This window comes from Arabidopsis lyrata, assembly GCF_000004255.2.
Source record: "Arabidopsis lyrata subsp. lyrata unplaced genomic scaffold ARALYscaffold_8, whole genome shotgun sequence".
NCBI classification, from domain to species: Eukaryota; Viridiplantae; Streptophyta; class Magnoliopsida; order Brassicales; family Brassicaceae; genus Arabidopsis; species Arabidopsis lyrata.
In genome coordinates this window covers 5,991,651-6,010,242 of record NW_003302548.1, presented here as the reverse complement: position 1 = coordinate 6,010,242, position 18,592 = coordinate 5,991,651, and the positions used below count along the sequence as shown (strand labels likewise).

Here is an 18,592-nt window from a genome sequence, read left to right as displayed (position 1 = left end):
GTTAGATATTTTGGTTTTCATCTTAGTTTTAGTTTTCGAGTTGCAAAAAAACCATCTAACTCGTCAATTTTTACAACTTTACCCTTCATATAAAAAAATGCAGATTAATCTGACGAAGTCTAAAATAATTCGCAATGTAACTCTTATTCGTTACGTCAAGTTCGTTCAAGTTCGTAAAATTTTGATAAATAATATGTCAAATCGAAATCCTCGCGGTGAAGAGTTCAACTCTATTTTTAGAATTCAAAAAATCTAATGCATGTAACCGGAAAAACGTTTACAATATACGTATAAGAGTTATATTGTTTATTATTTTGGAATTCGTAGGATTAATTTACATTTTTAGGAGATGGAAGGTAAAATTACAAAAATAGACAAGTTGGAGGGTTGTTTTGCACAAAACCCTATATTAAACATAGAAGATTATAAACCAGTTTAAACTATTTATGATTTGGCTTAGTTTTGGTTTCATTTAATAAAAGTATAACTTTTGTTTGGTATGATTTTTTAGTTTCGACTGGATTTTATTTTAGTAATGAAAAGCTTAAATATATACTCCCTCTGTATTTGAAAAAATGTCGTTTCAACTGTTTTTGGGTGAATTAAGAAAAGGCACAGAATTACAAAACTAACCTTATGAGAAACGATTATTTACAATTATATTTTTGGTATCTGTAGTTTTGGTAATTTAGACTGATTAATTATGATCAATTAATTGGGGGTAATTTAGGAAATTTTATGCAAAATTTGTTAAAATGACAACTAATTAAAAACACAGAAAAAAGGCTAGAACGACATTTATTCAAATACGGAGGGAGTATATAAGTACCCAATTAATTTAAATTAGGAAAATAATAGCCAACTACACGATGTATAGCATAAGATATGACGACATATGTGAAATTTAGAAATATCTTAGTTCAAAAAGTATTTTTTATTTATTTATTTTCACATTAATAAAATTAGAAGAATAATAACCTATGGTGTAGTTCGATTTAAACAACAAAATATTATTAGTATAAAAACAAAAATGGAAAATTTCCAATATTCTTGGTCATATTCAATCTTGGAAAATGGAATTTTCAAAATGGAAAATTTCCAATAGTAATTATAATACGAGTAATATTGGAAATTTTTCAAAAAAAAATGTAAGTAAATATAAACAATTTTCAAAAAAAAATTACATATTTTAAAAAATATATTATTATTATTATAAAAGAAAAAAATAGAGCATTTCCAATGTTTTGGTCATATATTCAATATAGGAAAATGAAAAATCGAATTTCCAATATTAACTAAACAAGAAACTTATTTTTTTGTGGTTCAAAAAAAACAAGAAAAAATATTGGAAAATTTCCATTTTTGTTTTATAATGATAGTATTTTTTGTTTAAACCGGACTAAACCATGTTTAAAATCACAATTCATTAATATTATTCTTGTTTTTTCTTAATATCAAAAATAAATATAAAAAATTAGTGTTTGAATTATTTTCTGGTCAATGCCGAAATTCGATCAAAGGTGTACCGGATTAAGATAATCGTGATGTTGATCACATGTCGTCATATAATTAGTATATGTGGATATGCAATATATTTACTTGGTGTTGTTTACTATATATTTCTAAATTTGAGATGTGTGGTCATGTATTATGCTATACTAGTTAGCTATTGTTTTTCCTTTAAATTAGTTAATAGAGTTATTAAATCGTATGATTGAAGTCGTATAAGGTATGACTTTATGAGCGTGTTGTGATTTGGTTTTCCTGGGATTTGAGAAGGTTCAAGGTTTTGAAATGAGGAAAGAGGACTTAACAAAAGACCAAGACTAGAGTAAGACAAATAAAACACCATAAACACAAATTTACAAAGTTGATTAGAATTCTAAAAGGATGTAAATCATAATTCGTTACGAAATTATATCCATTAATGGTAAACCGAGAGAAAACCAGTTTGGAATTTTTTAATTTATAACTCCCTTAACATTCATTTTATAACATGAATTTTGGTCGATCAAATCATGATAAGTTCTTAAAACGATATAGAATGCAATTAAAATCCTTATGTTCAAACTTCAAAGTGTTAGTATATGTGTTCCACTGTGGTTTGGCTAAAGATAACGTCGGTAGGTTCTTCACAATATCTACAGAAACAATACAGTGATTAATATTATATATATATATATATTTTTTCCGTGATTTATATTATATAAATAGTGCTGATAAAAATAAGGAAGATGTAACTAAAATTTCATAGCTAAAGCTTACTGCATTTGATTCATCATGTTTCTCCATTTCAAAGTTTTTTTTCATTTGCATCACAAACATGGAAAAATCAGCAAGCAAATCCTTGATTGTCCATATGGTTGTTTTAAATATTTGACCCACTAAGGCATCTAGGACATCTTGGTCATCCAAATCATCAACAAAGATAAGAACTTTATGGTTCTTTAGAATCTTTTCGATTGCACCTATATGATCTATCTTTATGTCTTTTTTGTCTAAAATTTCAGCTAGAAAAGTTCTTTGCAAGTGCAACTTCATGTTATAGTCAACTAGACTAGCTCTACTGTAAACATCCATACTCTTAGATATGAAAACTTTTTCTATGAAAACACTACTTCGGAACTGACAAGAGAGACGACTAAATAGAGCTCTTGCAATGGTAGTCTTGCCAATTCCGGAGGGACCCCAAATCCCCACCATCCTCACTTCCTCGGATTCCAAGTGCAGCAATGAACTTATCTCTTTGATATGATCTTCAATTCGGACAAAGTCTTCAAAAACATTTGATGGAGATAAAGTCAATTTACCCAAAACATCATTAGCGAATTCTTCGACCATGCTTGCTTCATTGTCCCTAAAAAAAAGATTAAAGACAATTTCAGAAACTTGTTTGTTAAACAACAAATAACGATTCAAAAATTTGTACCATGCCACACTATGATATCCAAGGATATTAGCTACATCGGTCAAAGCTCTTCTCCATCTAATTTTCTGGTCCTCTGTTTTATGTTGGCATGTCTGTTCAAACATCTTCCCAAAGTCTCCGGTCTGATTCCTCACATGGGAAGGATCCAAATGGTAGAAAATAGGAACCACCATTTGACCAAACTCTTCCTTGCATCTCACGATCTCCAGCAACTCATTAAGACACCAGCTTGAAGAAGCGTAGTTTCTGGAGAACACGACCACCGCGATTTTGGAACCTTTAAACGCATGATTAAGCTCAGGATCAAGTGACCGGCTTCTCTCGATCTCGTTGTCTTTGAAAGCAAGGATCAGTCTCCTATCAAGTTCCTTTAGAAAGTGGCTGAGGAAGGTCTTGCGGACATCTTCTCCGCTGAAGCTCGGGAAAACATCATATGACCTAGTACGAGAAGAGGAAGAAGAAGCCATAAAAAGAGAGGTGATTCTGGAAGAAAAAAACTGAGAGAGAGAGAGGTTGTTATGAAACTCCAACAGATTACACATAGTATAGTAGTAGCATTGTGGTACCTAGCAATTGCATCATTGTTTCTTGGATATTGCTGAGGCAACTTGACGGAAGTTTCCTCTTTTGAACTGGAACTTGACTTAATCACCACCACACAAGTCAGAACCATATTTATGGCTCTTTTCTTACATTAATATCTGATTTAAGATCAGATTTTTTGACCCGAGCTTCTCACATCACAAGTAAAATTTTCCCAAGTCACTGTTCAACCAATAATCTCATTCATAAAAAGTGTGTTCAATCACCAGAGAAAAACTCATACTTTTTCCCTCTAGGCAAAACCCAACTGCTCCTGGATTTCTTCATTATCCCCTCTTGCCTAATTTTAACTTTCAATTTCGATAGAATCAACCATCGACCAGCAGAAGTATATAATCTTCGACAAGAATACATAAGAAACGCTTGATTCCTAGTCCATGTTAAATATGGCTGCAGCAACTTTCACGCCTCTGTCTAGTGTCTAATCATAATGCAACCTACAAGCACTACGTAAAGCCAACCAAACCAGTTCATTAGGTTTTACAACCATGTTAAGCTCCACAGCTTCTTTTAATTCCCTGTATCTTCCCAAGATATCAATCATACAAGTGTAATGTGGAATCTTTCTATCGATATGATTTGGTCCGCTTGACATGCAATCAAACAGCTTTCTTCTTTTCTGTAAAAACCCACAATGACTACAAGTAAAGAGCAAACCAAAACGTGATCTCATCTGGCTCTTTGTTTAGGCGTGACGAAATATAACAAACGCCCACTTTCTACTCCCATGCTGCGCACAACAAAAGAATTATTCACGTTTCCACAGTCGCTTCAACTCCATGCATATATATTCGACAACAAAACATAAGCAGAGCTTGATTTCGAGTCCAGATTAAAATGGCTGCAGCAGCTTTCTCGCCTCCGTCTAAAAGAACTAAGTATAGACAACCAAACGAGTTCATTAGATTTCACAAGCATTCGAAACCAAGCTTCATTGCAATTCCATGCATATTTTTACCCCAATCCAATATTCTCAAAGTAAAGAAAGAGTTTATTCTGGTAGCAAATGTTGATTAATTCGGTAAGATACTGTTTCTTAACATCTTCAGAATATAGTCAATATACCCTATCAATAGAGCAATCCACAGAGAATTATTCTCATGAGCCTTCTCATCAAACACCTTATGCGCGAATCCTCCGTTATCACCGAAGTAGATGCATATTCCTCATGTAAAAACCCTGACTTGATGACGAAGCCATGAACTTGTATACCCGTATGAAATGCTGGAGCATTCCCGCAACTGATCACACAAGTGAATGTTCTTGAAGTAGATTTTATGCAACAACCCAACAACATGTTCTTGAAAAAAGATAAGAGCTTCTCCAGTTTCTCTCGTTCTGGTCTAACCCATAGATCAATGTCGTCCAAAAAGCAATTCTTTAGGCATCTGTCTAAACATTTTCAAGGCATCGTCTACTTAACAAATGTGTAAATACCCATGAACGATGAACCATCGCGTTCGACGCTGCAGTATCGCTCACAGGCATTTGATAAAACAATCTCTCCGTTTGATCAACCTGACCTGACCAAAAAAAAAAAAACCATTCACCATCACTGTCCATGAAACAACGCTTCTGTCAGGCATTTCATCGAACATCTTCACTGCAGTATCCATATCACCACACATTACACATCCACTGATCATCAATTTCCACGAGACAAAATCTCTCACAGGCATTTCGTCGAACAGATTCAACGCACAACCAATCTGTTATTATTCCTCGTGTATGTTGAACTTTTGCCTTGAGCTCAAGTCCACTCAAGTTCTCACTCTTTTCTTTGTTTACCCAGGTCAGGCTGGCTCACTCATGACGTCTTAACAACTATTAGTACTACATCACTTCAAACACCTTAAGACTCCTAAACAACTCTGCTTTGCTAGACATTAACCAACAAGACACTCTTTCTTACTAGCATAGTTAAACTAAAGACTCATTGCTTCTTAACCACAGGATTTAAATCTCTCCAGCCCCTTTTGGGGAAATCAATTTTTGGAAAACCCCTCTTTATTCTCATTACCCTTTTCCTTCCCAATTTTTTCATAAACCAATTCTACCCCTTATCCCTTTAATTCTACATTTAATTTAATACCAACATATTTTTTATTCAACCAATCAAAAACTTTCTCTCTCTTCTCTCATTAAAAAACAAATCTACTAAATATCTCACCTTTTACGATATTAAACCCTACGAGACTTGCAGATTTGGGACAACTGGAACCACTGTGTACAACTAAGTAGAATATTTACGGAAACCCTAAGTTTGGTGCAACTGGGACAAATGTGTACAACTATGTTGATGGTCTGCTACGGAAGTTGTGAAATTATAAGCCGTTTTTTCTCTCTTTCTTTTTCAGGGACAATGAAAAGGAATTCAGTCATACCCTTTGCTTATGACGGATACTATACAAGTATTGGAGAAGATGTACATTGGATTTCTAATGGAGAAGATGAAGAAGTGCATTCTTTTCTTATGAATAAATCGAAAGGGGGACTATCCGGTTCCCCATAATAATCAATGGGTTCTTCCTGAGGAGATAATGCAACTGTTTGCCTATCCTCCGGATTATGAGGTAAAACAAGGAAGAAGACAAGAAACAAGATTCATCTCCGTTGGAGAACATAGAGGAAGAGGACGTAAGAAGAGGTCGCATGGATCGAGCGGTTTGGGCGAGTGTTCACCAATGATGGTGACGTTGATGGAGACGATGCACTAAGAACCTTATTCTACCAATGATGGTGACGATGCACTAAGACGATAAAAAAATACTGAAATTCTTATTCAAAATCCCACATTCATACACTAAGAACCTTATTCTACCAATGATGGTGACGTTGATGGAGACGATGCGGGTGACCAAGGTTGATTTATGAGTGCTATTTATTAGGATAATTTTAAAAACGATATTGTTTGTATTGGTTTTGTTTATGAAACTTATATGTTCTGTGTTGTACAACTAAGTTTTATGAGTGCTATTTATTAGATTATGATAATTTAAGAAACGATATTGTCGTAGCTGTGCAAATTAAGTTGTTCAGTTTTGGTACAACTAAGTACAACAGGTACAACTAAGGTCTATTGCCTTGGCCAATTTTATAATATGAAAAATTAAAACCAAATTGAAAAACCTAAAAAAATGCATACACGATGGTAATGAAACTACACAACAAGTTTTTGACAAAAAATTTCAAAATTTTCTAAAATAATGAAATTCTTACATAAAATCTCACATTCATACACTAACAACCTTATACTTCATGGTTACTTTGTAGTTTTGAACTAAAATTTTATAAATTTTTGAAATACTTGTATTTTGATAAATATAAATACACAGATACAAAGTAATGGTATTTTTATGAGGCAATATCATCGGTTCTACCCACAAAAATTAAACTAGAGTTGATAACAACTAGATTTACTAAATTCTCTATATTGTACAACTATGAGCAAAAATGTGCAACCGGGTACTACTGTACAACTAGGAACAAATTTGTGCTATTTTTAATTATTTTTTTCAAAATAACGGCGCCATGTAAGCTATTTGTCAGATTTTTTTAGATATTTTGAGATATCTTTAGATTCTTTCAGATATTTTCAGATATTTAACTGTTTTTTTTAATAAAAACCCTTACAACCTACATATTTGTCAGATTTTTTGAAAAATTAAGATTTTTTTTTTGGTTCAAAACTCTTAGATTATATTCAATACATAGATTCATACATAAAAATATTAAGATTCAGATTCAAAGATACATACATAATTAGATAGGTTTTTTAACCAAAAAACATAAACCCAGAAACATAGTTGTACCTGATCGTACCAGTTGTACCTAAACAATTAGCTTCATACATAACCTTAGAAACCAAAACACATCAGAACAATTGTACCTAAACACTTAGATTTATAAACCCAGATACATAGTTGTACATGTTCGTATCAGTTGTACATAAACACTTAGATTCATACATAACCTTAGAAACCAAAACACAATCCGAACATTTGTACCTAAAGCCAAAACACCAACACAGTGGTATCAAAAACCATACAATATATCTAAAACCACCAAGAGACCTTCTTCTTCTCCTTCGATCTCCATCTTCATCTTTTCTTCCGTATACGGTTCGTTGACATGAATTGAAGGCTTAACTATCCTTTTCGGTGCCAACTAACATTTCTTCTTAGAACATTGCTTAAATCTTTGTTTTGCATACTCTCATAATCTCATCATCTAAACAAAAAGAGATAAATAAGCAATCCAAACACAAATTCACACAATCTCATTATCTATCTACATAATTATAAGAGATAAAGTTTGTTTTCAACACATTTCAAATCCGAATCCGAAATCCGAAACACATTTAAACACATTTTGAATCTATCTAAGGGAAAAATTCAAACCCAAAAATAGAGATAAATTCAAGTTTGAAATTTGGGCCAAATTCATATTCGAAAATTCAATATCCGAAAACAAGGACAAATTCAAATATGAAAATCCATCACTTTCACAAAACAAAACCCAACTCAATCCATCCAAAATATAAATCAAACAAAAGAACGAACAAGAATGGAGAATTCGTAGCTTACAAAGAGAGGACACGGACGAACATGAATTTGGATTTCTCACGGTGGATTTCCAACGAGAAGAAGAATGAAGATCAAAAAAAGGAGAGAATAGGGAAGAAGAGGAGGTTTGCCAGCGACGAGAGTAGAGTAGAGCTCCGAGAGAAGAACGACGGAGGGATTTGGTGGGTTCTTAAGTTCGTCGTTCTTCAAGAGAGAAAAAAAATTAATGTTAGGGATTCAGACGTCGATTTTGAGGATTTGGGATTAAAAGATCCAACAGTGAGATCCAATATATGTGGATAGAGATTCAAACTTAGGTTGGGTCTGTAATTATGTCTAAAAGCTTAGATTTTATTGTCTTTTTTATTTTATTTTTTTTAACGTCTGGATTTATTATTTATTGCAAATTATGAGAACTGTTACATAGACGATTCTACAACGGACAATTCCTTCCGACCCTTATTAGATCCACGACAGACGACACCTTCTTTACCTTCTTCTTCATACTCACCTCCTTCACCTCATTCTTTATGCTCTTGATGGACACTTCACTCTCTGCGTAGAATCCTGGCGAACGGTTATAATTGTACATCGCTGGAGATCTCCTGCACACTTGCCTCCAATAATCTGCAAATTTATTAATAAATCGCAGTATCTGGGACTCGAACCCAGACCTCTGGGTGTAGAAGCATTAATTAACCCTTGTTCAACCAATGGACCAAAAGGGCTTCCACAGATTTTATTGTCTTTTACTAAATATTTGATTTAAGATAAATAGATAAATAAAATAAATTTATAACGGGGGATAAGTAGAGAATCTTTCAAGGAGAGGGGGCCGATTAGATTAAAATCCACCACCACATTGTCCTTGCTCACTTCTACTTGCTACTTGCTCTTGTTCTTTGTCGGTTCCATCATTTTGGCTGTCACAAAATAAACAATTTTTAAGTGGACTTAGAGATGGCAGTGGCCCAATAACCCAAAATAAGCAACTTTTCCTTCTCGTTGACTTGATATCTGTCAACTTCTTCTGCGGCTTCTTCACTGTGATGTCTACATCTTCATCACATTGATTCCTTATCCTTTGTTGCAGGTTTCATCAAAGGCTCAGTGTAACCTAAAATCATCTAGGTGTAAAGACTCACATTAGGAGATAGAACCTGATTCTGTATCAATCATCTTAAAATCCAGAAACCTATAGTTTTAAAACCAATCACTCAATCCAAAATAAAACAAAACAAGATTAAATCCAAAAAATTTCAATAACTAAAAAAATGGAAAAATACAGAAAACAACTCTTAAATTTTAAGGGCTTCTCCACAATCGCTTCACTCTTCTTCGTTGTTACATTTTGTGCAGTCTCTTCACATGAAGTCCTGAGAAGCCAAAGCAACACACAATTACAATTTGGTTAAGAATCACTCAGATGTGGAAGTGCTTCAGAGAATTGAAATAGATTTCTGCTCAATGACAGATTTGAAAAACGTCAACAAGACTAAAGTAACAATAAGCTTGTAAAACGTCAACAAGACTAAAGTAACAATAAGCTTGTAGAACTTAAGGCAAGACCTTAAGGAGTTTCACTTTCTGCCCTCAAGAAACAAAGTGACCAGGCAGGTTTTAAAGAATGAGCAAATACTAGATAACTGTCAAAATACAATCTGATTTTTTTTAGCTAAATTTGAGAATTTAAAATTTTAGAGTAGAGACGTAATCCATAAAAAAAGATTGGAGACTATAACAAATCATTCTTATTCGAAAACATTTAATGGATATGATCAGAGCCTAGAGTGAAAAAAATGCCCGGACAGTGAATTTTCTAAAGCCCGGAACAGTTACATCTTTGTGTATTCTTCATAGGTTTTGTGATTAAGCAATTGACGAAACAGAGTTATAACTATCTTGTTAAATAAGTTACGATATATTCGTCAAGTATCAATCATCAAATGAACATTCTTGTATCAGACTAAAACCACATAACAAAAAAAGAAGCCAAAATCTTTCGATCTTTATTCTACAGAAGAAGGCTGTTCGATCGAAATGCATGATATCGAGAAATGCAGTATGGAAGAACATAAGAAGAATAATTGTTCAGGGAAAAAAACAGACAAACCTTTTACATTGCATTGGATGTTTCCACCTAGAACCCTAACAGAGTCTCCAGATTCACTGTCATCAATCATCATCTCGCTTCTTGATTAGTCCCTTCACATACTCTACAAAAACTATCCAACATTACATTATTTATAATTGTTTCTGTTTACTCTTGAAAAAGGAACTAATAAGATACATATCTAGAGAATATAATGCTTAATTACCTTGATTTGCTTCTTCTTCTCTGTCTCTACACACTTGACCTGAAGTTTCACTGACTCTGTTGATTTCATAGGCTTCACAAACATGTGCAAGAATATCCGGAGGTGGAGTTCAATCCTAATAGAGTCTTATACCACATCCTTTTAATTTGATCTGAGAGTAGTCATCAGTGAGACGAAACTGTATATCCACGTGATCGTAGTGACGTTTAGCTAGATAAGCATAGTCACCGTTTAGAGGTAAGCTACAGTTGAATATAACAAGATGACTACCCAACGGTGCTGCCGCGAAGTACATAGGCCAATAAGCAGAACCAAAGTGGTTCCTAAGTCCGTCTATGAACTGACAATTTACCTCGATGAGAAATGAAATATGATCTATGGAAATAATTTCAGAATCTACCACCGCGCAAGCCAAAAACCTGAAGAATGGTTGAGAGAGAGATGTCTGAAGTAGAGGGATATTGGTCATAGAGGTCCCAGTAGTACGGTGAGTGAAATACGAAGGCACTTCTTGATCAGCTGGCAAGATTAGTCTCTTGAAAACTGATTGTTGCTGAAGAAGAGCTTCTTGATCCAACTTGAAGCAGTTGAGGAAATCGAGCTCGACTCTTGGGAAATGATCATATGGAAGAGAAGAGGAAACCTCGACATAGAATGGTAACTTCGAGTGAATATTGTCTGCCATTTCCACCGTTATTGGACTATCATTCAAGCTAGCTACTTTCAATGCCCCGCAGTCTGAAAAGTCAACGATCGCAAGATGTTTGAGTTTGGAAATGTTTAGGGTTACATACTCCAATTTATCGCAATTCCACATATATATCGTCCTCAGCTCAGTGAAGTTCTCGATCCACCAAGGAACCTCTTCAATCCTGGTTTGACTTAGATTGAGATATGAGATGTTGGTTGAGATATCAGGAAAGCTCTTTATGCTTGAGCATCCAAAGAGATTGAGGCAGTCCAGAGCTTGGAGGTTGAAGTTGGTAGGAAGAGTCTCCAGATTTTCGCAATATGACAAGTTCAATCTCTTCAGTTTATTGAGATACTGCACAGAGGAATGAAGCTCCACCAAACTCGAGCAAGCCCCTAAATTAAGTGTCTCGAGATTTGTGGCCATTGAAAGATCAGGGATTTCTTTCAGGTTTTTGGATCCCCACAAATCCATCTTCTTGAGCGTAGTAAGTGGCTGAAATATAAGTAAGTAATACATCAGTTAAAAGAGATGTCTTTCAATAAGTAAAATAAGTAATATGATCTTGAAACTAATTCTAATTAATATTACTAGAAACTTACTTGAACTCCATCCCACAGCATCTCGAAATAGCTGTACCTCATTTCGAGCTTAACAAGGGATTGAGGACAAAATGTAGATGGCATAGATCTAAGCGGGTAACCTCTCCAACTCAGTAATCTGAGCTTAGGTGGTAAATAATCGAAGTCTTCTGGTAAGTTCAATCTAACTTCTTTGTTCTCCTTGGTAGAAATCCTTAGAAATTGAAGATTACGCATCTCTTTGAAGGCACTCTCATGAATATGCAGTTCATCAGTCTCATCTATATCCAATGATATACCTAAAACGTTTTCAGTACCCTGCAATTATAATATCAACAAAAAGAGACAAAACCATCAGCTAAACTCATGCTTTTGATCTTTATAAGAATGAGATATATGAAAAGAGGACGAGAAAACTTACAGTGTTATCTTCAAGTATAGTGAAAACATCTTTCGAATCCACAATGAATTCTCTTTCTCCAGGCTCACTAGACTGTGTACGGTTAATCTCCTTGCCTATTTCTTGTATCAAAGAGTGCATCTCCACGGTATTGCACGTTTCTTTGATAAGGGATTTATCAACTAGGTTTTTAATCCCCATATTAACATCCAAGTCACTATCTGCTAGTAGTGACTTGATATCATCGACTTCCTCACCATTGAAGAAACATGCAATGTGACGAAATATTGCTTCATCGTTTTTATTTAACCCATTGTAGCTCAACTTTAGTGTCTCCTCAATGTTACCATGTTGACCTTTTCCAAACCTCAACAACATATCCATCCAGTATTTTTTGTCTCTACTCCGCAAATGCGAACCCAAAACATTAAGAACCAATGGAAGATTACCCGCACGCAATGAAGTTTCGGAAGCAAGCTCCATAAAACCATCAGGTGGATGGTTTTGCCTAAAGGCATATTGACATAATATTTGAAGGGAAAGAGGATTAGATGGGAGAGGAACTTCATAGATACGACCAATCCCGTGGGCTTTCAGGAGATGCTTATATTTTGTAATCACAACGACTCTACTCCCACATCCAAACCAATCAGTGTGACCTGCCAAGGTATCTAAGACGACTTGATACTCCAAATCATCTATAAAGATAAGAACTTTGTGGTTCTTTAGCCTCTCTCCCACTGCACCTAAATGACATATTTTAATGTCTCTTTTCCCCAAAATTTCCGAAAGAAAAATTCCTTGTAAATGCAACTTCATGTTATAGTCGCCCAGATTGGCTCCACTATAATGTTCCATACTCTTAGACAGAAAAGCCCTATCAATGAAAACATTACATCTGAAGCGACGGGAGAGTCGGTTGAATAGAACTCTTGCAATGGAAGTCTTACCAATTCCGGAGGGACCACATATCCCAACCATCCTCACCTCCTTCGCTTCCAAATGCAACAAAAAGTTCATTTTTGCGATATGAGTTTCGATGCCGACAAAGTCCTCGTAATCCTTTGATGGCGTTAAAGCTAGTTCACCCAAAACATCAGCGATGATGGCCTCAATCATTTTTGCTTCGTTTTTGCTAACAAGGAGAAATATCATTTCGTAAACATGGGAACACATTTCTATATATATAGTAAGCACACAATATGAAAACTTACCATGTCACAGAAGAATGATACCCGGTGATATTAGCTACTTCGGTCAAAGCTCTTCTCAATCGAATCTTCATTTTCTCTGTTTTGTTGTGGCAAGTTTTTTCAAAATTCATTCCAAAGACTCCGGTCTGTTTCCTTACATGGGTAGGATCCAAATGGAAGAAAATGGGAATCACCACTTGACTAAACTCTTTCTTGCATCTCACAATTTCCAGCAACTCGTTAAGACACCAGCTTGAAGAGGCATACTTTCTGGAAAAGATAACGACTGCAATTCTTGAATCCCTAATCGCCCGTTTTAGCTTGGGACCGAGGGATATGCCTCTCTTGATCTCGTTGTCTTTGAAAACAAGGATCGGTTTCCGATCAAGCTCCTTATAAAAGTGACTGAGGAAGCTTTTGCGGATGTCTTCTCCGCTGAAGCTCAGGAAGAGGTCATTTTCCCATTTGCGAGAAGAAGAAGAAGAAGAAGAAAAAGAAGATAGAGCCATAGAGAGAGAGGGGATGAAACTATTTTCAAGAATAACATTGAGCCATAGAGAGAGAAGAGGACGAAGCTAATTCCAAGAACATAGAGCCATAGAACAGAGAGGGAGGAAACTAATTTCAAGAAGAACAAAGACTTAAGAGATTAGTCATTGAGATTGTGAAAAGAAAAACAGAGGAGAAGTAAGGTCTCACCGTTTCTTAGCAATATCACCATAGTTTCCCGGAGTTTTCGGAGTTGAGGAAGTTTCCTATCTATTGACTTAATCACAAATCTTATTTTGTCAAGATAACTCGTTTGTTTCACAAGTCAGAACTCTTCAAATAATTCTCAAGACTTTTCAACTATTTGTTTTTCCTTTTTGGCCGGTGCTTATGAAGATTTTCTTGGTACATTTTTTTTTGTTTTTTATGAATGGACTTTCTTGCGTTAAAAATGAACAAAACCCTACCAACATGGACAAGATAAATAATTTAAGACATTGTTGAATCGATAACATCGAAAGCTATAAATGATGTCTTATCTCGGGTTAAGATGACTCGAGATTGAATCATTGAACATATTTTGCTTATGCAAAGCCATTAGATCAAAAATAGGCGCCTGGACTACAAAGTATCTATCTCTCGCTGGAAGACTGCAACTTCTAAATTCAGTAATTATAAACTTTTGGTGTGGTGCTTTCACAATACTTGAATTGTAAACAACTATTGAAGCTAATGATCTCTCTAGCTACTAACTGGTTTAGCACCATACCTGTCAATAGGGTTAAAATCAACTTCTAGAAAGACTCTTCGACAGATTTAGGCCGCTAATCGATTACTTCACCGTCAACCGGATCGCAACTTTCCGATTACAAAACTAGACAATCGCAAGTCAGATTTTCAGTTTTCCCTTCGCTGGGAAACGAAGTCACCAGACTCTTCCTTTACCACACGATTGGGCTCCTTGTGGGCTTTTACCAGTTGGGTTAAAACTTTTCATGAGTTCAATAAGTATATAATATCTGATAGTAAAAAAATAGTTCTTCTTGAAATTGATTGTAATATGCCTGGGATTTCGGTTAACCGTTCGGTTATCGGTTGGGTCCATTCGGTTTCGGTTCTTTGGTTTCAAAATTTAGTATCTATTCGGATATTTTGAAATTTCGGTTCAGTTTCGGTTCGGTTCCGGTTTTTTCGGTTTTAAAATTTAGTATCCATTCAGTTATTTTGTTTAGGATATTTTCGGATATTTCGGTTATTTTTGAGTATTTTCGGATATTTTTGGATATATTTCAGTTATTTTTGAGTATTTTTACTATTTTTATATATTTTTTAAGTATTTTTGATTATTTGGTCTATAAATAACTAATTATTTTGAAAATATAATTGTATTTCGGGTATTTCGGTTATCCAAAATATTTCTGTTCGGTATCGATTCAGTTACGTTTATTTCGGTTATAGAATTTAGTATCCATTCAGTTATTTTTAAATTTTCGGCTCGATTTGGTTCGGTTTTTTTTCTTCGGTTTCGGTTCGATACATTCAGTTCGGTTTATTTGCGCAGGCCTAGATTGTAAGGTCACAATTCACATATTTAAATCACTGCTCTACTCAAATAATGTTTAGGAGATAATTTGGGTAACTTTATTAAACGTCGACAAAATTGTGAATACTATTGGGTTTATATTCTCAGTAAAAGACAACTCATCCTCAGCCCATAGGCCCAAATATTTGTTGTATCATAATCCTCCTTTGACTCTTGACTTTTTTTTTCTGGAACTCAGTACCACAATTCAAATCCTTGAGCTCCGAACGGTCAGCTAGGGTTTTCTTCACTCAAGAGAAAAAAAAAAAAAAACAATCTTCTGAGAAAAAACCCAAAAATGGTGGTCTCAAAGCAATCAAAATACGAAGAATTTCGTTTGAAAAGAGTGGAAGAGAACAAGAAACGAATGGAAGCTCTCAATCTTCAAAAACTCTCTCAAAATCTCAATTCCACTTCCGTCAAAAATTCTCCGGTTTTGATCCTTTCTCTCTTCTCTTTTACATGATCCATACAATGATCGATTGAATATTTTTTGTGTAAACTATTGGCAGATGAAGAAGAGATCTATTCCTCGAACACCAGAGAAGCAGATGGTGATTGTTCGTAGATCTAGCCGTATCTCTAATTCTTCTTCGATTCCTGTCTACAGAGAAGCAAGTCCTCTTTTTTAATCTCTTGATTCTTGAAAATTCGCAAAAATCTGTTTTTTTTTCATCATTTCTAGGGTTTTAGCTTGGCTTATGAAATTTGGGTTTTTTTTTTTGTTTTTTACAGGTTGATGTACAACGAATTCAGATACGGAGAAGGTGAAATTGCATAAAGATCTCATCTTTTTTTTTTTTTTGCTATGAATCTTTGAAATTAGACTAGTTTTTTTGTCTTGTTTTGGTTTTGTTTAGGGGGTTGAGTAAAAGGAGAGATTTGTCGAATCGAGTTTATATTTCTGAAGAAATCAGAGAAGAGGCATTTTCAAGAGCTGAGAAATTCCAGGATGAATTGGGGAGTGGTCACCCAAGTTTTGTTAAATCTATGCTTCAATCACATGTTTCTGGTGGCTTCTGGCTGGTAATCAACTTTCGTGTACACAAAATCTTTAGCTTACACTTCTTGATTTCTGTTCTGTTTGGTTAAAGTTCATTGCTGGTCTTTGCATTGCTTCGTGTTACTTGGAAACATCGCTTTTTAATCCAAAGGTTTTGAGATAAAAATGTCTAACCATGTAAACTACAAAACCTTCAAGAACCAGTCAATCTTTCTAACTCAGTACCTATGATAAGTCTAGCTATTTGTATTACTCACATTGCTTAATTTTTGTTCTGTTTGGTTAAAGTCCATCGCCGGTCTTAGTATTGCTTCGTGTTACTTGGAACTATCGCTTTGAATCCGAAAAGTTTGAGATAAGAATGTCTAAACATGTAAACTACAAACAAGACCTTCAAGAACTAGAAAGTCTTTCTTACTCAGGACCTCTAAGTAGCTGTTCATGTCCCGGGAATTGTAGTTTTTCCAGCTCAACAACAAATCTTACATTAGTTAGTTGAGAGCTGAAAGTTAAACGAAGAGTTAGTGTTCTAAGGTCTTGGTTTTGCACGTTTCCCTGGTTAATCAAGTCTCTTTTATGGTTGTAGAACTGAATCTTCTTAAACATCTGATGTTTTTGTACATGTGAATGGAATTACCTAACCAAAAAGGTTGAGATAAAAATGTCTAACCATGTAAACTACAAAACTGTCAAGAACCAGACAGTATTTCTAACTATGATAAGCTGTTCATGTTCAGTCTAGCTGTTTACTTAATTTCTGGTCTGTTTGCTTAGACTCTATCACCATTCTTTGCATTGAGTATTACTTGGAAAAGTATCGCTTTTAATACGATGAATTTGTGTTAATAATGTCAAACCATGTTAACTACAAAACTTTTAAGAACCAGTCAGTCTTTCTAACTCAGGACCTTTAAGATGTTATGTCTAGAGAAGGACTATTGTAATAGCCCAGGGATGGTGCAGGGAATTGTAGCTTTTCCAGCTCAAGAACAACAATCGAACCTTATTACGGCCATTCTGGGTTTGTCTAAGGTCTTGGTTTGAGCGTTTCTCTGGTTAATGAATGTTATTATCTAACCAAAACAAAGCCATTATTTTGGTTGCAATCAGGGACTTCCAGTTCAATTCTGTAGATCTCACCTCGGGAAACAAGATGGTGTCATAACTTTGATAGATGAAGAAGGCGAGGAGTATGAGACTATCTACTTAGCGAGAAAGAATGGACTTAGTGGTGGATGGATGGGGTTTGCTATTGCTCACAATCTAGCATATGGGGATACTCTTGTTTTCGAGTTAGTTCGTCGTACCGCTTTCAAGGTTAGTAAACCCGTTTAGTTACCTAACAAACTTGCAAGAAATGATGAAACTAATGATTAATGTTGTTGTTCTGTCAGATTTACATTACAAGAGTTGGAAGTTCTGGAGAAAGCTCAAAAGATATGAGCTGATCATGTCAGGAATTTGGATATGACCTGAGTTAGAAGTTTATTGCCCTTTTGTCTTTTGTATGTAAGATGCTAACTCTAGGCTAATTGTGCTCTTCACTGCTAAATCTGATATTTTGTTAACAATATTTTGGAAGGGTTTATTTCCATTACTTTAGGTGCAAATCCTTGAAATTTTAGGAATGGGAAATGACATTTAATTTAGTTTTGTTTGATCTTTTTATTTGTTGTTTAACTCCTACTGAAATCGTATCACTTTCTTCTAAATCATTCTCCTATTGAAATCATATCACGGATTTAATCATAACTCTTTAGGTCACCACTTACATTAATGGAAAGAAAAAAACCTAAGGGAGTCTTATTGGTTTATTGATTTGTAAATCCATATAAGACTAGGATCGGACCCGCGGTCCACCGCGGGAGAATATTGGTTTACATACGTTGCATTTAATATTACATACGTTGCATTTAATATACGCGGCATATGAGTGAAACGAGTATATGTCCGGTGTGTAGTAGTGGAGAGGAGACAATCATGCACGTGTTGAGGGATTGTCCGTCAATTGCTGGGACTTGGCAGCGACTTGTGCCTGCATCCAAGATGATCATGTTTTTCCAAAAATCATTACTGGAATGGCTTTATTGGAACTTAAAAGACGGAACAGAGCGGCACGGAGTGCCGTGGTCTACTATTATTTGCTATGATTATATGGTGGGCATGGAAATGGCGTTGTGGAGAGGTTTTTGGTGGTATGGGTCGTTGCCGAGATAGAGTCAAATTTATTAAAGAGCT

At 35.0% G+C, this 18,592-nt stretch overlaps 3 protein-coding genes and 1 long non-coding RNA gene across 7 annotated transcripts; 1 reads left to right on the top strand and 3 right to left on the bottom strand.

The window, feature by feature from the left end:
* Positions 1–2,187: 2,187 nt before the first annotated feature.
* Positions 2,188–5,415, bottom strand: LOC9299825 (disease resistance protein RPS6). Of its 2 annotated transcripts, XM_021031255.1 has the most exons (3): positions 3,496–5,415; positions 2,930–3,367; positions 2,188–2,857 (listed from the first exon to the last, which is right to left on the bottom strand). In XM_021031255.1, exons 1-3 carry the CDS (start codon positions 3,600–3,602, stop codon positions 2,203–2,205), a joined length of 1,200 nt encoding a protein of 399 aa, XP_020886914.1. In that variant the 5' UTR covers positions 3,603–5,415; the 3' UTR covers positions 2,188–2,202. The 2 variants fall into 2 exon arrangements, with proteins under 2 accessions (XP_020886914.1, XP_020886919.1); XM_021031260.1 differs by lacking the exon at positions 3,496–5,415 and having other exon boundaries at positions 2,930–3,489.
* Positions 5,416–7,229: 1,814 nt separating this feature from the next.
* Positions 7,230–8,284, bottom strand: LOC110229961. The gene is made up of 2 exons (XR_002333253.1): positions 8,119–8,284; positions 7,230–7,762 (listed from the first exon to the last, which is right to left on the bottom strand). It is a non-coding gene; the product is annotated as an uncharacterized LOC110229961 (long non-coding RNA).
* Positions 8,285–9,243: 959 nt separating this feature from the next.
* Positions 9,244–14,715, bottom strand: LOC9301570 (disease resistance protein RPS6). Of its 3 annotated transcripts, none has more exons than XM_002863701.2 (6): positions 13,302–14,715; positions 12,109–13,222; positions 11,709–12,005; positions 10,416–11,601; positions 10,211–10,322; positions 9,244–9,473 (listed from the first exon to the last, which is right to left on the bottom strand). In XM_002863701.2, the coding sequence occupies exons 1-4, from the start codon at positions 13,787–13,789 to the stop codon at positions 10,531–10,533; spliced, it is 2,970 nt and encodes a 989-aa protein (XP_002863747.1). In that variant the 5' UTR covers positions 13,790–14,715; the 3' UTR covers positions 9,244–9,473; positions 10,211–10,322; positions 10,416–10,530. The 3 variants fall into 3 exon arrangements, with proteins under 3 accessions (XP_002863747.1, XP_020886901.1, XP_020886905.1); XM_021031242.1 differs by having other exon boundaries at positions 10,211–10,313; XM_021031246.1 differs by lacking the exon at positions 13,302–14,715 and having other exon boundaries at positions 12,109–12,964; positions 13,038–13,151.
* An 848-nt stretch (positions 14,716–15,563) lies between these two features.
* Positions 15,564–18,018, top strand: LOC9301569 (B3 domain-containing protein At5g42700). The gene is made up of 6 exons (XM_021024174.1): positions 15,564–15,784; positions 15,864–15,965; positions 16,087–16,118; positions 16,212–16,377; positions 17,465–17,671; positions 17,749–18,018. Exons 1-6 carry the CDS (start codon positions 15,650–15,652, stop codon positions 17,800–17,802), a joined length of 696 nt encoding a protein of 231 aa, XP_020879833.1. The 5' UTR covers positions 15,564–15,649; the 3' UTR covers positions 17,803–18,018.
* The last annotated feature ends 574 nt before the right edge of the window (positions 18,019–18,592 follow it).

Bases quoted from the DNA above. Each gene is read 5' to 3' on its own strand.
- LOC9299825 (XM_021031255.1), bottom strand. From the start codon at position 3,602: ATGGTTCTGACTTGTGTGGTGGTGATTAAGTCAAGTTCCAGTTCAAAA. The intron at 3,368-3,495 runs GTACCACAATGC...TTCTCGTACTAG, and splicing joins AACAATGATGCAATTGCTAG to GTCATATGATGTTTTCCCGA. The intron at 2,858-2,929 runs GTACAAATTTTT...TCTTTTTTTTAG, and splicing joins GGATATCATAGTGTGGCATG to GGACAATGAAGCAAGCATGG.
- LOC9301569 (XM_021024174.1), top strand. From the start codon at position 15,650: ATGGTGGTCTCAAAGCAATCAAAATACGAAGAATTTCGTTTGAAAAGA. The intron at 16,119-16,211 runs GTGAAATTGCAT...GGTTTTGTTTAG, and splicing joins CGAATTCAGATACGGAGAAG to GGGGTTGAGTAAAAGGAGAG. The intron at 16,378-17,464 runs GTAATCAACTTT...GGTTGCAATCAG, and splicing joins TTTCTGGTGGCTTCTGGCTG to GGACTTCCAGTTCAATTCTG.
- LOC9301570 (XM_002863701.2), bottom strand. From the start codon at position 13,789: ATGGCTCTATCTTCTTTTTCTTCTTCTTCTTCTTCTTCTCGCAAATGG. The intron at 13,223-13,301 runs GTAAGTTTTCAT...TCTCCTTGTTAG, and splicing joins TATCATTCTTCTGTGACATG to CAAAAACGAAGCAAAAATGA. The intron at 12,006-12,108 runs GTAAGTTTTCTC...TTATAATTGCAG, and splicing joins CTATACTTGAAGATAACACT to GGTACTGAAAACGTTTTAGG.